The sequence below is a fragment of the Sebastes fasciatus genome, chromosome 19 (assembly GCF_043250625.1).
Source record: "Sebastes fasciatus isolate fSebFas1 chromosome 19, fSebFas1.pri, whole genome shotgun sequence".
Lineage (NCBI taxonomy): Eukaryota > Metazoa > Chordata > Actinopteri > Perciformes > Sebastidae > Sebastes > Sebastes fasciatus.
Window position 1 is genome coordinate 14996176 of NC_133813.1, and position 23169 is coordinate 15019344.

At 41.4% G+C, this 23169-nt stretch overlaps 1 protein-coding gene across 1 annotated transcript in view; it reads left to right on the top strand.

The window, feature by feature from the left end:
- Window positions 1-23169, top strand: part of hcn1 (hyperpolarization activated cyclic nucleotide-gated potassium channel 1) — an 80413-nt gene that overhangs the window by 37216 nt on the left and 20028 nt on the right. Inside the window, exons 4-6 of the mRNA XM_074617667.1 lie at window positions 9050-9268; window positions 15618-15764; window positions 21438-21678. Of these exons, the coding sequence (XP_074473768.1) occupies window positions 9050-9268; window positions 15618-15764; window positions 21438-21678 (607 nt within the window). The remainder of the gene's footprint in view (window positions 1-9049; window positions 9269-15617; window positions 15765-21437; window positions 21679-23169) is intronic.

A 23169-nucleotide genomic window follows, 5' to 3' on the forward strand; every position in this document is an offset into this window, starting at 1 on the left:
TGTTCGGGTTTTGGACTGTTGGTCAGACAAAACAAGCAGGCTATTATGGACATTTTATAGAGGATCACACTGCTTTTACAACACAATGCAAGAATGTGGAGAGAAATTGGTCTCGATGTTGGTAACAAAAGTGTGTTTTGTGATCCGCAAATTAAGATTTACAAATGTGTATGACGATTGTTTTGTGAGTAGTCTATAATGTTTTGCAAATTTTACAAATGCATTTTCTAATCCAGCAACAAATACCAACCGATTTGAACAAATGTAAAACTATTTTGCCAATTAATACAACCCAACTTGAATACATGTCAGCATTCAACATGGATATTTCCAAATTTATTTCTAATTATTCTAATTATATCTGCTCTTGAAAAGCTTCCTGTGTGTTTAAATGTCCAGCACTTCAATTTGAAAAAAGTCTCCAAACTCACATAAATGCACACACGACAGTCACATTCAACAATCTGTAACGAAATGTAGAAAAAAAAAAAAAAAAGAAAGATAAACATGTAGAATACATGTATTCAATCAAAGAGCCTACATTTTTGTCACTAGACTTTCTTCAGGGCAAATTTTAAACAACAGAAAATCTCAATAATGACATTAAAGATAACACATCTGTGCTTTTTAACCAGTGGACCAACCGTCTGAAAACACCTGAAAAGTGAAGCCAATGCTGAAGTGCCTTTAACTTGCATTCTTTCTAATAGCCAGCAGGGGGCGACTCCTCTGGTTGCAAAAATAACTCTGATTGTATAGAAGTCTATGAGAACTTTATTTATTACCTCAGTAAACATTGTAAACATGACTTTATGGTCTCAAACGATAGTTTCAAGTCTTCTTCAATACAGCATGATGTTCATTTAGTAAATGATGGTCCCATTTAGAGTCAAAAAGACCATAAAGCAGGGGATGCTTTAGGGCGGGGCTACCTTGTGATTGACAGGTCGCTACCAACTCTGGGAGTTGTCCGTGTTTTTGTCTTACAACTTTAACCGTTTCACAGTGTGTTTTCAGTTCATGAAAGTTAACTGTAACATTTTGGTCAACTGAAAATGTCTTATTCAGCATTTGGTTGTACATAGCTTCACCCTCTCGTGACACTTCTGGTTGCAAATAAAACAACATGGCGACGGCCAAAATGCCGAACTCGAGGCTTCAAAATGACGGTCCACAAACCAATGGGTGACGTCTCGCTGACTACGTCCACTTCTTATATACAGTCTATGGCTTTAATGCAAGTACACTTAGGAAATGCAGTTCGCAATTGCACTTCTTGTGTTGAAATACAAACGAAGCTCAACAGATTCAACATATCACAAAAAAAAAACTGAGGATGAAACAAAACAGGAACCATTCAGCAATTATATTTAATTTCCAGCTTGCTTTCTATATTGATTTCTCCTCAGTTTTGATGACTGAGTACTCGCATTGGACCTAAGTGCGCAGAACACAATCAATCCAGAAAATAATTGATGAAAATGATCGTTAATTACAGCCCTAAATGAGACACATTGGAGGCTAAATCTTTGCGTATGTGATTGGTCCTGTAGGATGTCAGCAGCTAACATAGTGCTACTGACTGTGATGTGGTAGAATGAGCAATTTATGGATTCTCTTCCCTGTGGATCCTCGCAGGAGTCGAGGCCTGTGTGCTGACTGCGGTCTGGCAAATCCAAAGTGAAAAGCCCTGCCCACATTTGGGATTCCTCTTCTCACACCATCGCAATGCATTAGTGTTCATGCGCTCAGAATCTTGATAAGATATCTCCCCTCCTGTTTAAATACCTAATGTGATTCTCCGGGCTGTCGGGAGAGCGGACTGTCAGGTGAATGTCGCATTCGAAGGTCGATTCTTCTTTGTCTTGAAGCTGCCTCAAGAACGTCTGCTTTTTAAACTCTTGATTGCGTCATGGTTCAGTTTCTGTCGTTGGTACGTTCTGTCTCCAGCTGTGAGAAGAAGAGTGGGGCCATCGAGGACTGCAGATACTGCTGAGTGGTGCAGCACCGGGTGTAGGACTGTTATCTTGTTGACTAATGGCCTGAAAGTAGCTTCTTACTCTTTAGAGGCTGCATTTACTTAATCACCAGACAAGATAATGGTGCTGTCGCTGCGTTGGCTCGGCTGAGAGGGGTGATGGGACGTTGCTTTTGTCTGCATGTACAGTGTAAAGATATAGGAGCACGGGGGAGCATGTGTGTGTTTTGTGAGTGTTTGTGTGCTCTCTATATCAAAGAGACGGACAGCCGAGCAGTAGCCTGCTGAGGATTCGTGTCTCAGGGAGATTCAGGGCCAGACAGATAGACGGATACTGTAGGTAGACAGACAAAAACAAAACAGACAGGCCCGGCCTAACCATGCATAACCACCCTTCAGCCTCTCTTATCCCCGGACCACCCGCTACTTTCCCATCTCTTTCTTCTCCATCCTCTGAATGAGTCACTTCCAGCAGCCGGGCTCAGTCCAGAGTTTATGAATTAATCAAACTTTCTTTTATACCTCTCCTCTCTGATGGCGCTTCCCTCAACATGAGGACAGGTTTCATCTGAGTGAACTATTTTTTTCCCCCTGATGTGAACAGCTGTGGCTTTCTTAATTATTTTGTGCAGAGAAAAAATTGGTTGGTTGACATTGTTGTGTGTGTTATTCTCCACTCCTCCTAGAGAGTCTTTGCTGATAATAGGAGATTTCAATCTTTCTTTATTCAGAAATGCAGGAGTATTTCCACCTGAAATGTCAAGATGTGGAGTACGGCTGCTGAGGATGGCACTCGACAACAGTGGTGCTGAGTTATAAGTTTGACAAGATCACTTTTGTTATACATGGAGGTAGGGCTGCACGATTATGGCCAAAATGATAATCATGATTATTTTGATCAATATTATGATCACGATTATTATCACGATTATTTATAGATTTTAGAGACAAAATATTTTTATTGCAATTTCACATTTAAATAAACAGAGCACTGTTTTCACCTCCATGTTGTGCTACATTACAACCATCAAAAATTCAAAATGTTATCCTTTTATTTTGTTTTTTGTCATCTATTGTTATTTGCATAAAAACACACGATATAAATGATAAGAAAATAATATTTTTAAATAGTTGCTTTAATTAAAAAAATCTTGCCATTAGTAGTTCTAATTATATATTATAAGCTGCTTAGAGCTAGTGTTAGGAATTAAACATAATTATAATTCATAAGTCATAGTTCCCTCTTTATTATCAATTATATATTGCTATGAAATATCTCCTTCAAACAACTGGACTTGTTCAAGTTTTTCGACGAAAACTTAATTTTACATGATTACATTTGATGCGTCATGATAGCCTTATAATTTACCATTGCTTAATACTAATTTTTATTAATTTATGCATGAGTTTTCTAGTAACGGAGCACACATTCTATCATGTTTATTTAATTGTGACAAGCCAAAATCGTGATCGCGATTAATTTTCAATTTTCAATTGTGCAGCCCTACATGGAGGCTATAGCCATCTGGAGAGAGTGCAGTACAGTTTCTCCATACCAGACATAAAACAGGCTGCTTCCTTGTTTAGTTTAACCTTTCTGATTGAGGGTGTGCTCAGTGAAAGTGGTCTCTGCTTACTTAGTTGCACATGATTAGACACCAAAAGAAAAAGCAGAAGTTCCCTCACTCCTCAAAGTGCCACTCTTGTTGTTGTTATTGTAGACAGGAATCCATTACCCTTCAGAGAAAGTAGGAAAGACAGGGCTTCTACCAAGGTGACAAAATGTCGTTATTTATTAAGCGATAAAGAAAATAATGAGGGAAGTAAATGCATCACAAAGCACATTAGTTGCAACCCCACTAACAACTCAAACTTACAACTGTGAGGAAAGAAAGGGAGACCTCTGCAAAAAAGAAAAAGAAAAACAATAACAGGGGAAAACTGTTGAAAGCTTTGGCAGTCCAAGATGCATCATTCATCAGGACTGCTGAAAACGTTGGAGACAGAGAAAAGCACAACCTTCACACTGAGATCTACCGCTGCGAGTGCTTTTGTTGCCAACTTACAGTTTGGTGGTCATGCAGGCCGGCGGACCCCTGCACGCCCTCGCTTATGTTTTTCAAAGGCTGCCGTGCCTTCTGTGCACTCCCAGCGAGAACAGCTTGTAGTTTGATTACGTAATTGAAAAATGAATATTGTGCATAATTTTTTTCCTCCCATGCATGGGACAGCTTGTCGGGGTTTTAGAGAGTTATATGATTGAGTAATTAAAAACAGTTAATGCGGATGTTTGTGCTCATTCGTTTTAAAGGGCAGCATTTACCTGGAATGAAACATGGAAATGAAAACACAAAAATACGGTTGTACGGATGAGTAACAACTCTAATTTATGTTTTTTGCCCTGTGAGCACTGGTGCAGTCGAGGGGTCAAATCCTGTCCTCTACAGCCCAGCATTACATCCTGTTAGTCTCATAAATGACTCGTCGGTATCAACAACAAGCAGGGCCTCTGGGTCACACTCCGCAACACAGCGACGATGGTGAAGCATCGATTGCCTTCCCGGTCACATCACCAGTCACATCTTGCGTGACGGTACTGTTTGACGAATGAATTCAAATGCTGGCAAGTTGTTAAACATTACAAGCACAAGTCAAACACTTGGCTCAGTCTAATTATAGAAACTTTGATTTGAATACTAGTTTTAATGCATGTGATGATGACGTTTGTGAATTCACTTTTTCACTGTTACTTTAAAGAAAAGGCAGAGCTGCTGCTGAGAGATGAATATGTAATATCTGATGTCACTTGTTTTGCTGCATCCAGGGCTTCATTATATTTAGACCTCTGGACAAACTGAATACATCTGTTGTGTTAGTCATACTTATTAAAATCAAGGGGATTGTAGAGAATAGGAAAAACAAGTAGAAACTGCATTTTCTGGTGTTTAATACTGCAATGACTCACTCTCCCCAAAGAACAGGCAAGAAAAAGAATAAATAAATAATTCTGTCTATCTATTCACTACCCTTTTAACATGCAATCACTATGCACTGCACCAGACCTGCTGTGACTCACTTAACTGTAATTGCAGAACAAACGCAAAATCAAGGAATCGACCTAGTATCTATGCTTTTGACCAAAGCATAGATACTTTCGTTAGTACACTGTGTGCACACTATGTACTTACTTGTGTAGTGCATGAATTTTGACAGGGTAGTGTTGTCTCAATTCGCACACGGCTGTTGTTCACCGCTGTTGATAGTCAACCACGGACATCAGTTCAGACAGTTAAATCAACCCGATAATGGCTTCTATCCAGGGTCTGGAATTAACTTTTTTTCACTGTCTGCTACTGTGGCAGGCAAGTTGTTTTGTTGTTGTTGGATGGATGGATGGATGGACATTAGTTTCAGTGGCTATTTGTATAAATTTCCACCCCCTCCTACCATGTTTTAGTCTCATAAGAAACGCTCTACAACACGCCACATAACCTGTTGCATTACCCCCAAACAATGCTGCTTTACTGTCATTTCGACAAAATGTTGCTAGTGCGACATTTTTAATGAATACTATCCGACTCATTAGCAATTAAAAGTACTAATAACTTATTTGTTATGAAACTGGACCTCTTTAAAAGACTTTGTTTCATTATGACATTATGACAGTAGTTAAAGCTGCAGTGGGTAGAAACGGAGCAAATATGATTAAAAAAGTTATTTTTATAAAATGGTCACTATATCCTGACCGTAGTGTTTGAGACAGGTAAAAAAAATCATGTTCCTCTGTGTCCTCCGGTGCTCCTAATGGCATCTGCAGGATTTCACAGATCGGAGGAAAACAAGCAGTAAGAGCTGATCAAATATGAATCAATATTCTGTTACTGTAATGCCTATTTCTCTCCTCAAATGTTTTCAGAAACATCTTGTAGTGTACTGTTTAGCTGTAAAATTAGAAAGTTTGTGACCCGGCAGCCATGTTGAGATCTGTTGAGGAAAAACCAAGCACCGCCCACCAGTGAGAGCACAGCCAATAGGAACGCTCTCTCTCTGAAATGACCTGTGATTGATCAAAGTCTCCCATCACGGGCTAGATTTATTTAAAGCCTGAAAACAGAGCCATGAGGAGGTGCAGAAGTCTAGTTTTCTTGAATTACAATATGCTGAATTTCAACATAGAGTACACATTCTGTGTGTGTGTAAATAGATTATTCAGTCTATGTGTTGTGTGCCACAGTAAGATACAAGAACGCTACATATTTCTGTGACAAAATATTTGCTTTACAGTTTATTTTTAGGGAAAGAAATGGTGGTTATTTGTATGAAGCCAGTATTTTTTGGCTGAACCCGTTAGAGAAAAAAAAATCAAAGCTGCCAACAAACAAACTGGACTCTATTTGTTATTAAAGCTGTCAAATGTAATTATCACAAATTTTCTAATCAGTGTCTGGAAGAATAAACTAATCAGCATGGAGATGAGAATTGGTGAGTCATCCAGGGCAGATGATTAGCTGTGAATTTACTCATTTGCTAAATCCCGGTTGATGAACAGCGTGGAGTCGAGCAGAATGGTGACAAAAGCAGGCACCGGCGTGTGAACGTGATGAGATGTGCTATAATACAGTGTGGCATGGGGAACCAAAAAGACAGAGATTAACTATATTTTCTGGAGGTTTCATATTTCTTTCATTCTATATGGAGCGCTTTCCTCAGCGTTTCTTGTTCACAGGAGGTGAAGCTATAATGGAGGAGTCAGCAACTCTGCCGTGGCGACGCGGCGGCCTGCACCGGAGAGCTGTCGCATTTGTCTCCAGATAGGAGCTTACTGGGTTTCACAAATGTAGCCTCCATGGGCCTGTTCGGGTTGCTCACTGGAGATTCTGCATGTCTCCGAGCAAAAAAGGCACACATTTGACACGCACTGTGTTAATGAGGCGTCCAAATCCTCCTCTGACACCAAGACATGACCTCTCCTGAGGCTGAGACCAACACAAAGTGCGGGGAAAAAAGAAATCTGTGAAAGCTGGAATGCAACTATATAGGTAGTATTGTACATTTTCAAGCCTTCTATAGTGATACAATCTGATAATGTGCCCCAGGGGTCCTATAAGAGCCTCTGTTCAGCCGATTATACTGTTGTCAAGCTATTAAATAGGCGTTATCAGTCGCTATAAGCCCCATAGATGTGCGTCAATAGGGATCTAGTACACCCATTAATAGGTTTTATCATCTATTCACATGGTAGATCACCGAAAGAAGGTATAAAAGACAGCGACCTCTAGTGACCGTAGTAATTATTACAGGAGCAGAAGCGGAAGTCCGGCGCTGTAGTATAGACGGTGTGAAACTCCATAAGGGGTGGAAATCAAGGACAATGGATGGGACACAAAACACAGGGTTTTCACCCAGGAGACTGGAATTTGCATCATGTGTGGAACCAACAATGTGTGGTTGTCTTTGGGTTTGTAGTTATTTCAACCCAAAACACAATGTGTATACCTAAACTTAAACAAGTGGGATTTTGTTTGCCTAAACCTAAAGAAATTGTAGTTTTATTGCCTAAAAAAGTTGTATTTGCATTAACGCGTTATTATCGTGTTAACTTTGACAGCCCTAGTTCATAGCTGTGCTGAACGGCTACACTCTCTGCCGGAAGGAATTCATGGCGTTTCACTCATTTGTACACTTGAAAAGTGACAGAAGCAGATGTGGGAAGAATATAAAACAGAGCTTCAGGGAGAAGTTCAAATCCTCTCTTCTTTCTTACCTCCCCACGCCTCGACAATCACTGCGAAAAGTGGCCGCAATTATGGCATTTTTTTTTTAAGTTAAAGAAACCAGCCCCTTAATTCTGATATCAAAAAGGTTTGGAAAGAGGGGGTTTCAGACGCTGTTTGATGATCTGACAAGTACTGCGCTTGAAGCATACTGACCCCTAAAACATTCCCTTTGAGGTTACAAGAAAGCGAGATAGAGTGTTTATTCTCATCACTTATGCAGGATGCTATGATACAAGATGGGCCCTCTGAATCTGCTGAGAGAAATCCTAAAACTCTGCAACTGAGAGGCCTTTAAGGCGTCTGTGCCCAGGGGTCCATCTTGTCACGATCCATCCATCCATGCCTCATAATAACCCAGTCTCAGAGAGCATATCGTCAAACACTAATGACAGACAAGAGGAGTCCTAGGAGCTGATCTCGAGCGGCAGAATTACCCTTCTTCCCGGCTGCGTCTCTGCGTGCTCCACAGCCGGCAGCGACCGATCGGGTTCTTTTCAAACGACTTAGCCTGAGTAATGACGGGACGACAATGAAACGGCTTCTCATAAACCCAGCTGGACACATTATTGGATAATAGGGGCCTCACGAACCCGACTGGAGATATTATCGTGCAGTAGTTAAAAGGCAAACAAGACGACGTCACTCTGAGAGGAGAACACATGCCGTGAACGATGAAAAGAATGACTCTCGCCCAGCGCAAATCACTTCCCGAGAGTTCAAGATAATCTGACTCACTACGTTTTCAACTAGTTATACCCGCAAGCTGATATGTTATATGACTGCATGTTTGCTGTGTATATCTGTTCCCCTGCTTCCAACACACTGAATCCCATTACAACACTTATGAAAATCAAACCAGAGAAAGAGAGAGAGAGGGCCAGTCCTCCTTTCCTTTTTCCTCGCTGTGAAGGTTTGCCCCGGGCTTTTTGGAGGAAACAATTCCTCAGACATCTGTAAATAATGCAAGTTTTTTTACTCGCACAAATGAGCTGTTCTGCTCCCTTTGGCGAATGGGAAAGTGAATAAAGCCAGGTAAGGTCCATGCAGAGAAGGGGTGTTGAAAGACTGAGAGAAAGAGAGACAGGTAGAAAGTTCAGCCACTCAGTGAGGGCATTAGGATGTGAGGCATGAAGAGTACGTTGGCAGAGTGTTTGGTAGAGATTCAGTGATCCATCAAAGGAACGCCTGTCTTTCTCCTCTGCCTGCTGGAGTGCCTTCCCTCCCTTCCTTTGCCTCGCAGTAACTCCCCCCCCACCCCCTCTTTGTCTCTCTTTCTCTCTCTTCGCCCTTGCAGAACGTTTCCTGGGGTAAGCAGTACTCTTACGCCCTCTTCAAAGCCATGAGCCACATGCTGTGCATCGGGTACGGCGCCCGGGCGCCCGTCAGCATGTCTGACCTGTGGATCACCATGCTGAGCATGATTGTAGGAGCCACGTGCTACGCCATGTTTGTGGGCCACGCCACAGCTCTAATTCAATCACTGGACTCCTCACGCAGGCAATACCAAGAGAAGGTAAGCACCAAACACCGATATTATAATATTAAATACCTCTGAGATTATGAAGAAGATGATTTCAATTAAGTAACTGTATGAAGTACAAATCGTTCACGTTTTGTTGTTTTGAAGGTAAGTAATGCTAATAACCAGTGGGATGCTCTTAAAGTATTAATCTGAGGGTTTTGCTCCTTCCGACTGCATAAAATCCTGCTCATTGGAGCTCGACTTAAACAAATTAGGCCTTCTCTCAGTGGCCCCATGGACCAATGGGTTGAGCTCTCGCAGATCACAATATCCGGGGCGATGACTAGGAAAGAGGATTTTCTTCCCCCAAGCAGATCACATAAGGCCAGCGGGGTGAGGAGGTCTGTGACATGACCAGCCACCTCATTGTCTGCATGCTGCCAGTGAACACATTTTATTCTTCTCTTTCATTTCAGTCCCTATTGCATTCGTTTTTTTGTTTTTTTTTTGCGTAGAGGGTGATTATCCAGCAGTTCAGCCGAGCCACCATCTGTGATCCCGCTGAGGGGCCTGGGCAATTCCCAGAACACACGGCCATGACTGATGCGCTCTGTGCTCGCACGCAAGAACTTTAACTCCCAAACTTTTCCTACCCTTACGCTGCAGAATGTACATACTCCATGGTAGTTAAGGGGATTACAGTCCTCTATTATAGGTCTTTATCCACTTAAGGACGTAGTTGTGATTAAAATAAAGACCTTTAACTTATGCGGTAACATAGATGATGTAAGCACCAGACTGACCGATTCATCTACCATGATGCATTAATTTCATGTTCCATGTGCCGGGTACTTTTCCAGACGGAAGTCGAGCCATTTAGGCTTCAAGCGCCACTGAGCAACTTTCATAGGAATGAACGGGGCCCCGCCTCCAACGCTTTATCCAGTTCTCTTTTTATCATATTTGCTCAAACTGTCATTATTATTATGTCACTATTTTGAAAACAGTCAAGCCAAAGCCAAGCACAGCCCACCGGCCGGAGCAAACTCTCCTTTTACAGTCAAACAGTGCACTAAAATGTGTTTCTAAAAACATTTGAGGAGAGAAATAGACATTACAGTAACAAAATCTTGATTCATATTTGATCAGCGCTGCCTAGTTTGACCGTTTGGTCGGAGTTCACGAGCTTCACGAGCAGTGATTGACAGCTGCGTTAGAGACTCCCTGGCTATGATTGGTTGTTTTTCTTCAGTTGCAAATGCCATTAGGAGTACAGGAGGAGGCAGAGGAACATGATTTTTGCACAGATTATCTGGCTCTATCTGGCTACTGTCAGGATATAGTGACAGTTTGAGCAAATATGGCAAAAAAGTTATTTACCAACTGTAGCTTTAATAGACCAACGACTAAAAATTTGTGCCGCAACTAACAATCGTTTTCATTATCGATTAATCTACTGATTATTTTCTCAGTTAATAATTTTGTCTGTAAAATTGTTTGTCTGGCCAACAGTCTAAATATACAGTTAACTATCATATATGACAAAGAAAAGCAGCAAATCCTCACATTTGAGTGAATGTTTTTGCTTGCAATCAGTTAATCGATGAATAGCCCGACTGTGTTTATGTGAGCATATACACAGATACACACTAAGGCAGGACTGGACTGATGCACAAAGTACACATCAATTATCCGCCGGGAGGTTGTTTCCATGATTCTTATCAGAGCGTCGACTCGGCAGAGTCACCTTGGCTGTGACTATAACAGGACATGCTAAAATACCACTTCATTAATTTACACCTTGCGCATAAAAGCATTTAGTCGTTATCAATTCATTCTAAAACGGCGGGACGACCTTGCCAGCCGCTCCCATGGTCAATGAAAATCTAGGGAAACCACCCGTCTGTTATGTGGCTGGTCTGTGGGTTTTGGTGCAGTGTTGCAGTGGTGTTATACATGGCACTTGGAATTCATCATCAGGAGCACAAGCTTTTATGCCTTCATGCAATTTACAATACTAATTGCTGCGGTATCATTACCGCACAAAGCCACCCACAACTCAAAAGTGGTGGAAATGGTGAAATCCACACAAGGAGAAGACTGATCTAGTCAACTTCATGATAAAGAAGTTAACCTAAATGGGATCATGAATGCTGATTATTCAGTTTCGTCATCCTCGAATAGATGGAGAGAAAGAAAACGTCTTCCTCACACTAATAACCAGCAGGTCTATTGACAACAGAACTGATAGCAGATCAGAAAAAGTCAAATAACTTGAAAAATACTTTGCAGAATAACACCACTATTAGTGGAATGGGTATTTAATTCACGACATGGAGCTGAATTTAACATAATTGAAAACATAATTCTATGATCGATCATAGCCCGACACACAGATGTCACAGCAGACAGCGCATGACAGAGGGTCGCCTACAGCAAACAAGTCAAAGTCACTCTCTGAATCAGTGACATGTGTCTTGCTCAGTATGTGATGTACATCTGCTTCACAGCAAATCTGCTTAATCTACATCCCACTTTAGCCTCTCCACATTCCCTCGGGGCATCGAACTGACAACTCCAAGGCTTGCGAATGCCACGTTTGTGGTAACAGAGCCCCAGTGTGCAGCCAGATCCAGCTATGGGGCAGATTTGCTGCATGGCTGTGCATATGAGTGGAAGCAGCAGGCTGAGGAGCAGCATGGATGAGTTCAGGGTGCTCAGCCTGGAGTCATTACATCTATCACTGCCATAGCTGTAGGGTTGGGAACATGGAGAGATGGATGTTGGTGTGAGGTTAGTTAGACTTTAGCAAAGGACAGACAGAGGATGTTTATGAGATGATGAGGAGCTAAGAGATCCCAGTGATAAAAGAGAAAAAAAGTGCATGATCAAAGAAAGGAAGGAAACAGACTAGAAGAAGGATATAGCAGAAGAGAGCAGGAGGGGGTGGAAGGAAGTGATGGTGTAAAGCATGCATGGTCTCTAGACAGCCTGCTGTGGTGCCCTGATGCTGAATCACTGTAAACCAGCAGACAGCTGTATGTCACTCAGCAGCTGAAGCTTTAAGACATACAGTATATAATCTGTGCCTTATTCATATACAGGGTTAAGAGTGTAATCTAAATCATAACTTAATTACTTGTCTGCACTGAAATACTGTAACATTACCCTAGATGACACACAAATAGATGTAAAACCCATTTGAGAACGATCCGTTTGAGCTCATGTAAACAGCAGAAACATTTCTAACCTTCCCATTTTAGAACCTTCACCAACAGCAAATGCCTTTTATTGCAAACAAATTATATTTGATTGGGGTTTACCGCATCTTACGGTACCTTAAAACATATTTCTCTGGGATGTTATGTTTTGCAGATAACAAAGTGCCCCTCGGGCTGAGCAGGAATGCCTGACCGTGTCACTGGCAAGAACAGAAGTGGGTTAATTTTGTACCAAATGGTTCATCCCAATGTGAGTGTAGAAGTGACTGTCTCTAGAGAGAGAGAGGCACAAAGAGACACATGGATGAGGAGGAATGTAGTCAGCATTTATCTCAATTGCTCCATTAGAAAGTATAATTGGATAATGAACCAATAAAATCACAAATTTGGGAATCAAGTCATCATTATGAAAAGACGTAAAGCTGGAGGCCACATATCAAACCTGAAGTATCGGGGGACTTGTCATGTCATGCTCAGTGCCTGACTCTGGGAAAAATTTGAGTTTCTAAGATTTTGTTTTTTTGCATTCTGGTGATTTTAAAAGAGTGAAAATAACAAAACTGAATAATTCGCCCCTCTGGTTTGAACTTGGCATGTGAATCTCTGGCATAAACTAATATTCATCTGTTTTTATTTATTTGTGCCCCTGCTTCAGTATTTCTTTCTCTTAGTTCTCTCCATTGTCCTCTCCGTCTCTCACTCACTAAAGGTCCTTTCAGACACAACGCGACAACGGCATCACTGCGCTCTGAAACCCATTATTTCCAACGGCTTGCGCCGCGCAACGAAACAACTGTTGGTGTAGTTCTATTGTCGTCCGTGTGGAAACAATAGGGCTTTTTACACACTGTTCAATCAATCAATCAATCAATCAAACTTTATTTATACAGCACCTTTCAAACAAGTCAAATGCAATTCAAAGTGCTGTACAGATGATTTACAAAAATGTAGAATGTTAAAAATGGATTTAAAACAACCAATATAAAAAGTAAAATTGAAAAAGGAAGCAATAAAAGATGGGTATTTCAGATAATAAAAGATAAATAAAATACAGGGAAATAAAAATAACAATACAAATAAATGAATACAAATTATGAAACTACACAAAATAAGCAGATTGTATTAAAATAATGAAATTTTAATATAATAAAATAAAATAAAAGAGATAATAATGATCAGCAATAAAATGTTGATTAAACAAAATAGAGTAAAATAAACACTGAAATGATGATATAAATAAAATAAGTATAAACAATAAAACCATACAATTATAAAACACTACATAAAAGTCAGACTAAATAGATTTGTTTTTAGTTTACATTTAAAAATATCAATATCAATATTTGATAGTTCAGTTCCAGAAACAGAAAATTTGTCATAAATCGGGAGAGTTGTGACCCCGGGAGGAAACCAGGAGAGGGAGATGAAAAACGGGAGTCTCCCGGGAAAATCGGGGAAGGTTGGCAAGTATGCATAGAGCCCCTGCCACTGGACCGGACTACCACCTCACAGCTGCTGTTGGCTCTCACCCACTCTATTGTGATCACCAGAGGCAGTGAGGTAGACAGTGTTTATTTTCAGGTGTCAGGGCCTTGGCCTGGCTGGGAAGATTTGTTTTCACGACCCTGTCTCTGTCTGTGTGAGGAAACAGGGACTGATCAAAATAGATGAGCTGAAGTATTCTCCCTCTCTCTCTCTGTTTCCCTCTCCTTTGGGTCAATACTTGGCTTCAGGTTAATGTGGACAGAATTTTAACTCCCACTAAGATGAAATTAATGACTAGAAACAGGACGGTTATCACGTGTGGTTACTGGGAGTCCTGTGTCCAGCCATGCGTAAGCGCAGTAAGAACAAAATGTAGAGTCACAGGCCATCTGGCTTTCTGATAGTGAGGCCACAAAATATTTCATCCTTTCTTCTATCTATTTTCTCCATCCCTCTCACTCCATCCCTCTCTCGCTCTCTTCCTCTGGCCTGTGTACTGTACTGTGAGTAACAGCAATTTTTTAATACCATGATGTATTTATTTCAAATTCCCGTCAAGAATAAGAGGGAGATTCATCCCTCTAAATCCAGAGAACTGAGACATATTACATATTTATGTAAAGCACAACTATTAACTGATTAACCAGTGATTTAACTTACAGTAAATATACCTTAAAATAGATTTCAAGTGTTCAGTAGTAGTAGATGTATCTGAAAATGATAACAAATAACTGCTTATTTTGCCTAAAAATCATTCAATTATGGTTGCTAAAGTAGTTGTAACTGTAAATACATTTTAAGTTAACTTTCTTGCAGTAAGAATTAAAATAGGGAACTACAAAAGACATACAAAATAACAAATAATTCAGGTTTATAACTAAAATGTTATGACACTTTTATTATTTGTTCAAAAGAAGTCAGTAATAACTACTAAAGGATTATGAAATTTACAATTTTTTTTTCATTTTTTTGCTGATTAATGTGCCCTGAACATGAAGTTAGGTGAAACATTTCTAATCAATAAACTGCAATGATGCTACATTAGCGGATTGTAGGCAAGGCACGTTAACTTATATAGCACAATTCATACACTGAGACATTTTCAAAGTGCTTTACATACATTTTTAGTTCAACAGGAAACAAAACCAAGAGAATGGAGTCACCTTGGCAGACGCTAAAAATCAACACTGTACTCTGAACTACTCGTGGGCTCAGAAATAAAAAAATCGCAACAAAATATTCAAGAGAAATTATGCAAATAATGATGAATCATTGGTTTGTTGTCTATGCAGCTCCTAAATCTCTCCAGGATATCAGGTATACCTTGCTAGTTCACATTAGATCATAGCTGGGTTGCCATTAGGACCGGGCTTCCTGCTTGGGTGAGATAATCGGAGCGGCTACCTTGGCCTGACATCGCCCCGAGCCTGTACTTGTTCCTACTTCCCTTCACCACCTGCCTCCCTCGTCCTGTCTCTCTCCCCCCCTCCCCACTCATAGAACCAGGACATGGCACTGTGACTATGTGAGAGCACGGCTTGTCCTCAATACAGAGACACAAATACACAGTCGCTGAAGACCACACTTTGGTGGAGGTGTACTCTGCTTGCTTGTTTTACTTCTTAGCACTTAGAATATTTGGTGTACATATACATGTAGCAACTGATATCCATCTGCTTTCTTTGTCTTTCCAGTACAAGCAAGTGGAGCAATACATGTCCTTCCACAAGCTTCCAGCGGACATGCGGCAGAAAATCCACGACTACTATGAGCACCGCTACCAAGGCAAAATCTTTGATGAGGACAACATCCTGAGTGAACTCAACGACCCTCTCAAAGAGGTGAGACAGCTTCTCTCTCAAGACCTTAAACTGAGTGGAAGCATTGGTTCTTTCACTTAGCAACATTTAGAAATCTTTTTGAGAGTGTCCATTTGAAGGGTTTTATTTTTGGAACAGGTAAAAAATAAAACCTCAAATCCAAAAAAAAAAGATGAAAAAAAAGTCCTTGACAGGTAAGCTGTCACACAATGGTTTTTAGTTTGGGAACATGAATGAGTTTATTCCCTAAAGATGAAGAGTGAAACTGAAAATGAAATACCAACAACTGTCATCTCATCTTATAAGGTCAAAGGAGAAAAACGGCAAAGCGGATTCTCCTCAGCATTCTGGGTGGACCCGGACTGAGCATCCGTCAAGATATGAAAACATTCTGCATAGAAACATTACCTAAGCCTCACTTTCACTTGTGATAAACCACCTTAGCTCCAGAGCTGTTGAACAATCGCTCTTTTATTTCTAATATTTCAAGTCAGCAGTATAGCACAGATACACAGACACACTAGTTGGACTCAGAGGGGGACTCAAAAGTGCTCTCTTAGATGCCCCTATGGTAGATAAAACATTATAAAGTGCCCTCTTAAATGCCCCTATAGTAGCTAAAACATGATAAAGTGCCCTCTAGCATGCCCTTCCAGTGGAGAAAACGTAATAAAGTGTCCTCTAGTTTGCCCTTCCAGTAGAGAAAACATAATAAAGTGCCCTCTAGGGCATCCTTCCAGGGGAGAAAATGTGATAAAGTGCCCCCTAGGGTGCCTTTCTTGTGGAGAAAACATAATACATTGTCCTCTAGGGTGCCCTTCCAGTGGAGAAAACTTGATGAAGTGCCCTCTAGGGTGCCCTTCTAGTGGAGAAAACATAATAAAGTGCTCTCTAAGGTGCCCGTCCAGAGGAGAAAACATAATAAAGTGCTCTCTAAGGTGCCCGTCCAGAGGAGAAAACATAATAAAGTGCTCTCTAAGGTGCCCGTCCAGAGGAGAAAACATAATAAAGTGCTCTCTGAGGTGCCCGTCCAGAGGAGAAAACATAATAAAGTGCTCTCTAAGGTGCCCGTCCAGAGGAGAAAACATAATAAAGTGCTCTCTAAGGTGCCCTTCCAGTGGAGAAAATGTGATAAAGTGCCCTCTAGGATGCCCTTCCAGTGGAGAAAACGTGATAAAATGCCCTCTAGGGTGCCCTTCCAGTAGAGAAAACATGATAAAGTGCTCTCTAGGGTGCCCTTCCAGTGGAGAAAACACAATATTGTGCTATATAGGCTGTCCTATGCTATAAAACTTTCTGCGCGCTGGTGCCCCTTTAATTTCTTTCGCCCCTGCCCCTCAGACAGCCTGAGTCCGCCTCTGCACAGCCACACAGCTTGAGGATCAACTGAGTATACTGTATCTTATTCACAAAGAGAGGTAACGAGAGAGAAGTTGAGAGTCAGTAGCAAGTTTCTAAGTTCCTGGCTGACCTCCTCGTATCAGCAGATTACATGGGTAATTAAGTAGAGGTGGATGGGAGAGAGGAGAGCACTAAAAGGCAAAGCAAGCGTAGGAATCGTGACCATCTCTCATGTAGCCCCATTAAGTCACCATGCGGCGGTGTGGGGGGGAGTTGCTGCACGATCCCAGACACTCGCGGGGAGGTGCATGGATTTTAAGGTATGACTTACTACACAGAAAATCCTGCAGGCTTAGTCCACCGTGCACAGCAAGCAAAGTTAAAATCTGCATAGAGACAGCGTCGCACAATGAAAGCTATGCCCACGGGACGGACGCATAAAAACAAACTGAGTCTTTCCAGAGCAAAACAGGCTACATGAACTAGCTTACGTCACCACTTCACTGAATAACTGTTGTTTAGATGTGTCAGTTATGGATTATTTCACCAGCCTCTTCCTCCCAGAGACTGTAGAAGAAGCAGGTTGATTCAGAAACAGGCATAGTGTTTGTCTGTGTGGCTCATTTTCTTCCCTCTGTATAATTATTTTCCAATAAGGCAGCCTTGTGTTCTGCATAAAAAAATAATTTCCTGAAATTTGCTCACATGAGATCAGAATCAAATTGCAATATTTGCAATATAATATTGTTGCAGGGGAATGTAAAGATTTAATTTGTCTTCTGCTGTGCTTCTGGTTCAGGATTTTGTAGTTTTGCTACTTTTCCTTCGTGTCTGCTGGCTTCACTCACTTTTTTCAGTGTTTTTGCACAGACGAGACATAAAGATGAGGATTGTACAGCCAACCAAACGACTTTTGGTCCGTTTTACAATCTTTCTAATCCTGCTTCTACCGTACTATTAACTCTATGGAGTGCAGTGGATTGTTTCCCCCCTCATGACAGGTATGCAGCTGGTTATTCCCAGTCTCGAAAAATGAAGATATTTGTCTGATCATCCATCAGAGATTGAGGCTACTTGAGGGTTGATTGAGCAACATGTCCATAGGGGCATGTGTTATTATATAATTTTTTTTATATTTTTCAAGAAACCCAATAAAAACAAAAAAATACAAAATCAGAAGAAGCTTACAAGAAGTATGGCTTAGAACGGGTCAGAACCAGCGGGCAACTCCGGGGCTGAAAAATGAAGCCAATGCTGAAGTGCCTTAAACTTGCATTCTTTCTAATAGCCAGCAGGGGGCGACTCCTCTGGTTGCAAAAAGAAGTCTGATTGTATAGAAGTCAAAGAGAAAATGAGCCTACTTCTCACTTGATTTATTACCTCAGTAAACATTGTAAACATGAGTTTATGGTCTCAGTCGCTAGTTTCAAGTCGTCTTCAATACAGCATGATGTTCATTTAGTAAATTAAGGTCCCATTTAGAGTCAAATAGAACATAAAGCAGGGTATGCTTTAGGGCGTGGCTACCTTGTGATTGACAGGTCGCTACCACGGCGTTGGGAGTTGTCCGTGTTTTCGCCTTACAACTTTAACCCTTTCACAGTGTGTTTTCAGTTCATGAAAGTTAATTGTAACATATCTATATTATAACATATACTTATTCAGCGTTTGGTTGTATTTTGGCTCCACCCTCTCGTGTCACTTCTGGTTGCAAAACCCAAGATGGTGAGCCTTCAAAACGGCAGTCCACAAACCAATGGGTGACATCACGGTGACTACGTCCACTTCTTATATACAGTCTTTGGTCAGAAGAGTACAGTGAGTGAAACAAAGTAGAGAAAATACTCGGCTTTGAAAGATTACTGTATTATCAACATTCATTGCCAGGCTTTACCTTGATCATTTTCCTTTACCCGCCTACACCCCACCCCTCACTTCTTCTTCGTCTTCTCTTTTAAAAAGCCAGATGAGTAATGCCAACCTTCATGCGACAGCCAATGCCACCTTTCTAAATGAGCTTGCGTTTGCCAACTCCTCTCTGAATCATATCAGACTAAAAGCAGCTGCACACTTTAAAGAGACAGTAATAAATTATAGCTTACTCGGTTACATACATCTTGATTTTTCAGTGCGCTACAACTAACGGCAGCTTCTCTGCGAGGCTCGGCCTACTTGGCCTCTGTTGTAAAGTGGCCATAAGTTTTGTTTTGAGACATAAAGGCAGGGAGCAGCGGGGTTTGTTTTTCAATCTCTTCATCCCTTGTCTGTGTCCTAGTCTCTAAACCTAGTCCCTAACCGTTTAGCAGCCCGAAATCAATTAATTCAGCTCCATGCCAGACCCGTTCCCGGTAGACCGACTGAGACCGAGGTAGCTGAGCTGGGCTGATTGCCGCTGAGTGTCCAGCACAATTTTGGGGGCGCTGACTTACAGGTCAATTTGAGATCAGAATCAGCTCCACTTAGCGGCACTCAGACTCGCTTTGGGTAGAAGGAGGGCCGTGAAATCAGCCCGAGTATACTTTAACTGATTCTGGCATGTCATTCATCACACGTCTCGTATGAGTCCGTCAACCAGGTGTGCCAGATTGAGGCTGCTCAAGCAATTCTGACTATCTGGGATTTTCAGTGGATAAAACAGCTTTGAGTTTGGTGTGTAGGTCAAAGGTAATGATGCTTAGAGCAAAGTCCTCAGTTAATCATCCTGGTGTGCAGCTATGGACAATAGAAGTAATTTAAAATCCATCTGCTGAGATGTGAGACTTAACATTAGTGGGGTTTTATAATTTAGTTTTACCGTCTATAAAATCTTTCCAAGAACTCTTGACTGGTTTGCACTCATTTTGGTACACTCTGAAAATCAACATGTGCAGTGACGTCACACTTGTTTGACCCAGGTAATCCATCACATCGAACAGTTCGCCGCTGTACTGCAGCTGTGGGCAGAAACCACTTTAAAAACTCTCCTTGGTGTGGCTTTCAAGGACGCTCCGACATCCAGTAATTGATTGTTTGCTGCCAAAAAGCATTTAATTGATAAGCTCTGGTATTGGACAATCTGGTCAACAAAGACGCAGAAGCAAAACATGAAGTCATAGAAAAGGAAAAGGGAAATTGCTCTGCATTAAGTGGTTTGCTATTCAGCAGCTTATGTCTCAGATTTCAGATGTCCATTAATGCATCAACAGGGGGGAGTTTTCCAAACAGCCCCTGTTGCTGTATTAACACTATTACCTGTATTGCCACGCCTTAAAGCATCCCCTGCTTTATGGTCTATTTGACTCTAAATTGGACCATAATTTACGAAATGAACATCATGCTGTCTTGAAGAAGACTTGAAACTAGCGATTGAGACCATAAACTCATGTTTACAATGTTTACTGAGGTAATAAATCAAGTGAGAAGTAGGCTCATTTTCTCATAGATTTCTATACAATCAGACTTCTTTGCTGGCTATTAGAAAGAATGCAAGTTTAAGGCACTTCCTCATTGGCTTCACTTTTTACTCACTGATTACCACAAAAAGTCAAAGATTTGCAAGTTGATTTTCAGACCACTGAAACACATAAACAAGAGAATATAAATTATAAAAGATGTGTTTGTCATGAATGGGCTAAAATATAACAGCCAGACGGTTTTGCTATTCCCTCTACCCTCCCTTTCCCTTTCCTCTGTCTCGCTGCCTCTTATTCTCCGCCATATGACAAATCTTTAAATAGGCATAGCCAAAGATTGTTTCCCCAAGAGGACTCCTGGCTGGGCATGAAAATTGCTTACTATCTAATTCATTAGTTCTGGTGCATGATTGAGGTCAGAGCCCCGTGGCATTAGCCGACACCGGCATCTGAGACTGAGCTAACATCTCTTTGCGAGCGTCCCAGAGATTGGTTATCTCTCTGTTAATGTCCTGTTGTCACTGGAGGAGAGTTATCCCTCGCAGGGGGGGCAACACCACACCAGCGCAGATGCCAAGTGCCCCGGCTTTTCCATCTGCACAGCAACAGAGATGTGTGGGTAAACAGACAACAAGCTCCTAATCTCCTGCTGGGTCTGAGGGGACAGGATGAGACCAGAGAGATGGCCTGCAGCCGGCACCGGAGGGCAAACTCATCAGGATGTGACTCGTGTGCCAAAAAGTTTCTCCTCAGGAGTGATGGGGGAGTGCTTTAGACGTATTAGGGATGAAGCAGCAATACGCATCCAATTCATTTATGCCGGCAGAGATGAAGGATTTGAGGTGGTGTTTTGTGTCAGACTACCTCACTGATGCTCCTTTTTCAAGTTGTAGGTGGAAATTATTGAATTATTTATATGGCGTGATCTCATCTGTTTGACTTTATTTTCTTTCTCCACCAGGAAATTGTCAACTTCAATTGCCGTAAGCTTGTGGCCACCATGCCTTTGTTCGCCAACGCGGACCCCAACTTCGTGACGGGGATGCTGAGCAAGTTGAAGTTTGAGGTCTTCCAACCCAACGACTACATTATCCGAGAAGGCACGGTTGGGAAGAAGATGTACTTCATTCAACACGGCGTCGCGAGTGTCATCACCAAGTTCAGCAAGGAGATGAAGCTGACGGATGGATCCTACTTTGGAGGTGAGAACCAAAAAAACATTTTTTTTTAATGTTTTCTTTACAGGTTTCCACATGAAAATGCAAACATGAATTATATACGTGGGTACTGCTGCCATGCAAGAACACCATACTGACAGTCACGCATGCATTCCTGCAGTATGTTCATACGTTTATATATTGAGACATGAGTCTAGCCTGAGGTCTTGCGTTTGATGCTGTTTGAAGTGAAGTTACTGTAGATGTAGATTCTCATTAACCACTGTTGGACGTTAGTCAGCTTCTGCAGTTACGTAACCACTCATCTGGTTGTTGGAGTAGGCCAAGGCATGGATCAGGCATCCCTTAGGACACACAGAGGTTCCTCCCCCACCCTAACACCCTCACAAACACACACACACACACACACATGCATGAACTCTTCCCCCCCTCCATCTCCATACGTTCCTGCTGCATCTACTTGGCACTAACAAAAGCTCGTTCTGTTCTCTTTCTTCTCCCTCTCTGAAACATTACAGAAATCATACATTTTTGAAATGTCAAATGTAATTTCATTGCACGTTGTTTACTCAGACACGACAATGTCTGCCTGTGGATTTTGTCAATGTGAAAGCAAGGCAAAGTTTCCTATTTTAGAGGTTCTTGCATATTTTATCTGGTGAGTTCATCCCCACTATGGAGGAGTCTAAGAATACCTTCTCTTTGGTGTGTCTTTGCTGCATGCAGTTCACGTCTCACAGGCGAGCCAAGGAAGGCAGTGAAACAAAAAAAAAAAAGAAATATTTTTTTTCCTGCTTGTTCAAACCGCAGGATTGCTGTCACGCCACTAAGTGTGCAAAGCTACTTGCTGTACAGTGTATATGGGATTGCCGGAGGAGAGGGTGTATTTTAAATTCTCAGCACAGAGTGGACGTGTCATATGTATAAGATGTGTGGCAGTTGCAGAGCTGTTCCAACTATTAATCCTCTGAGGCTGCAGCTCAAGAGAGATTCTGCTAAAGAATAATTGTGGCACAGAACAACTACATCTTGTTTAAGAAACTAAGCTGAAATGTCAGAATAAAACCATCGGCCAATAAGGCACTGACAAATGGACCGTAATGGCAGCGAGTGCATTTATCAAACAAGTTCAGACAAAAAGAAAAGAAACCACAGCAGTGGTTAACTGGCTACTGTTTACAGTAAGAGGATGGAAATAATTGTACTGTAGTTCAAAGTCGACTGAACAGTGGTGGGCAATGCTATACTTTGATAGTTAGACGCTCGCATATCATCAGTTAAATTCTAAAGATCTTCGGTATAACAACTATACAGTTTGTGCCGATTAAGGCTTTGGAAAGAGCCCAGATAAAAAGATTAACTCTTTTAGGAAGCTAAAACTTTTAGTCTTGTGTATCCCCTGGTGGCCCTCTGGTGGCTCTAACTTGTAATGCACCTAAAGCAGCTATAGTCAATATGTTTACACAAACTGTGTATCAAATGACGATGTGAAAGGGGTCGCTCGTAGTGGTGAAC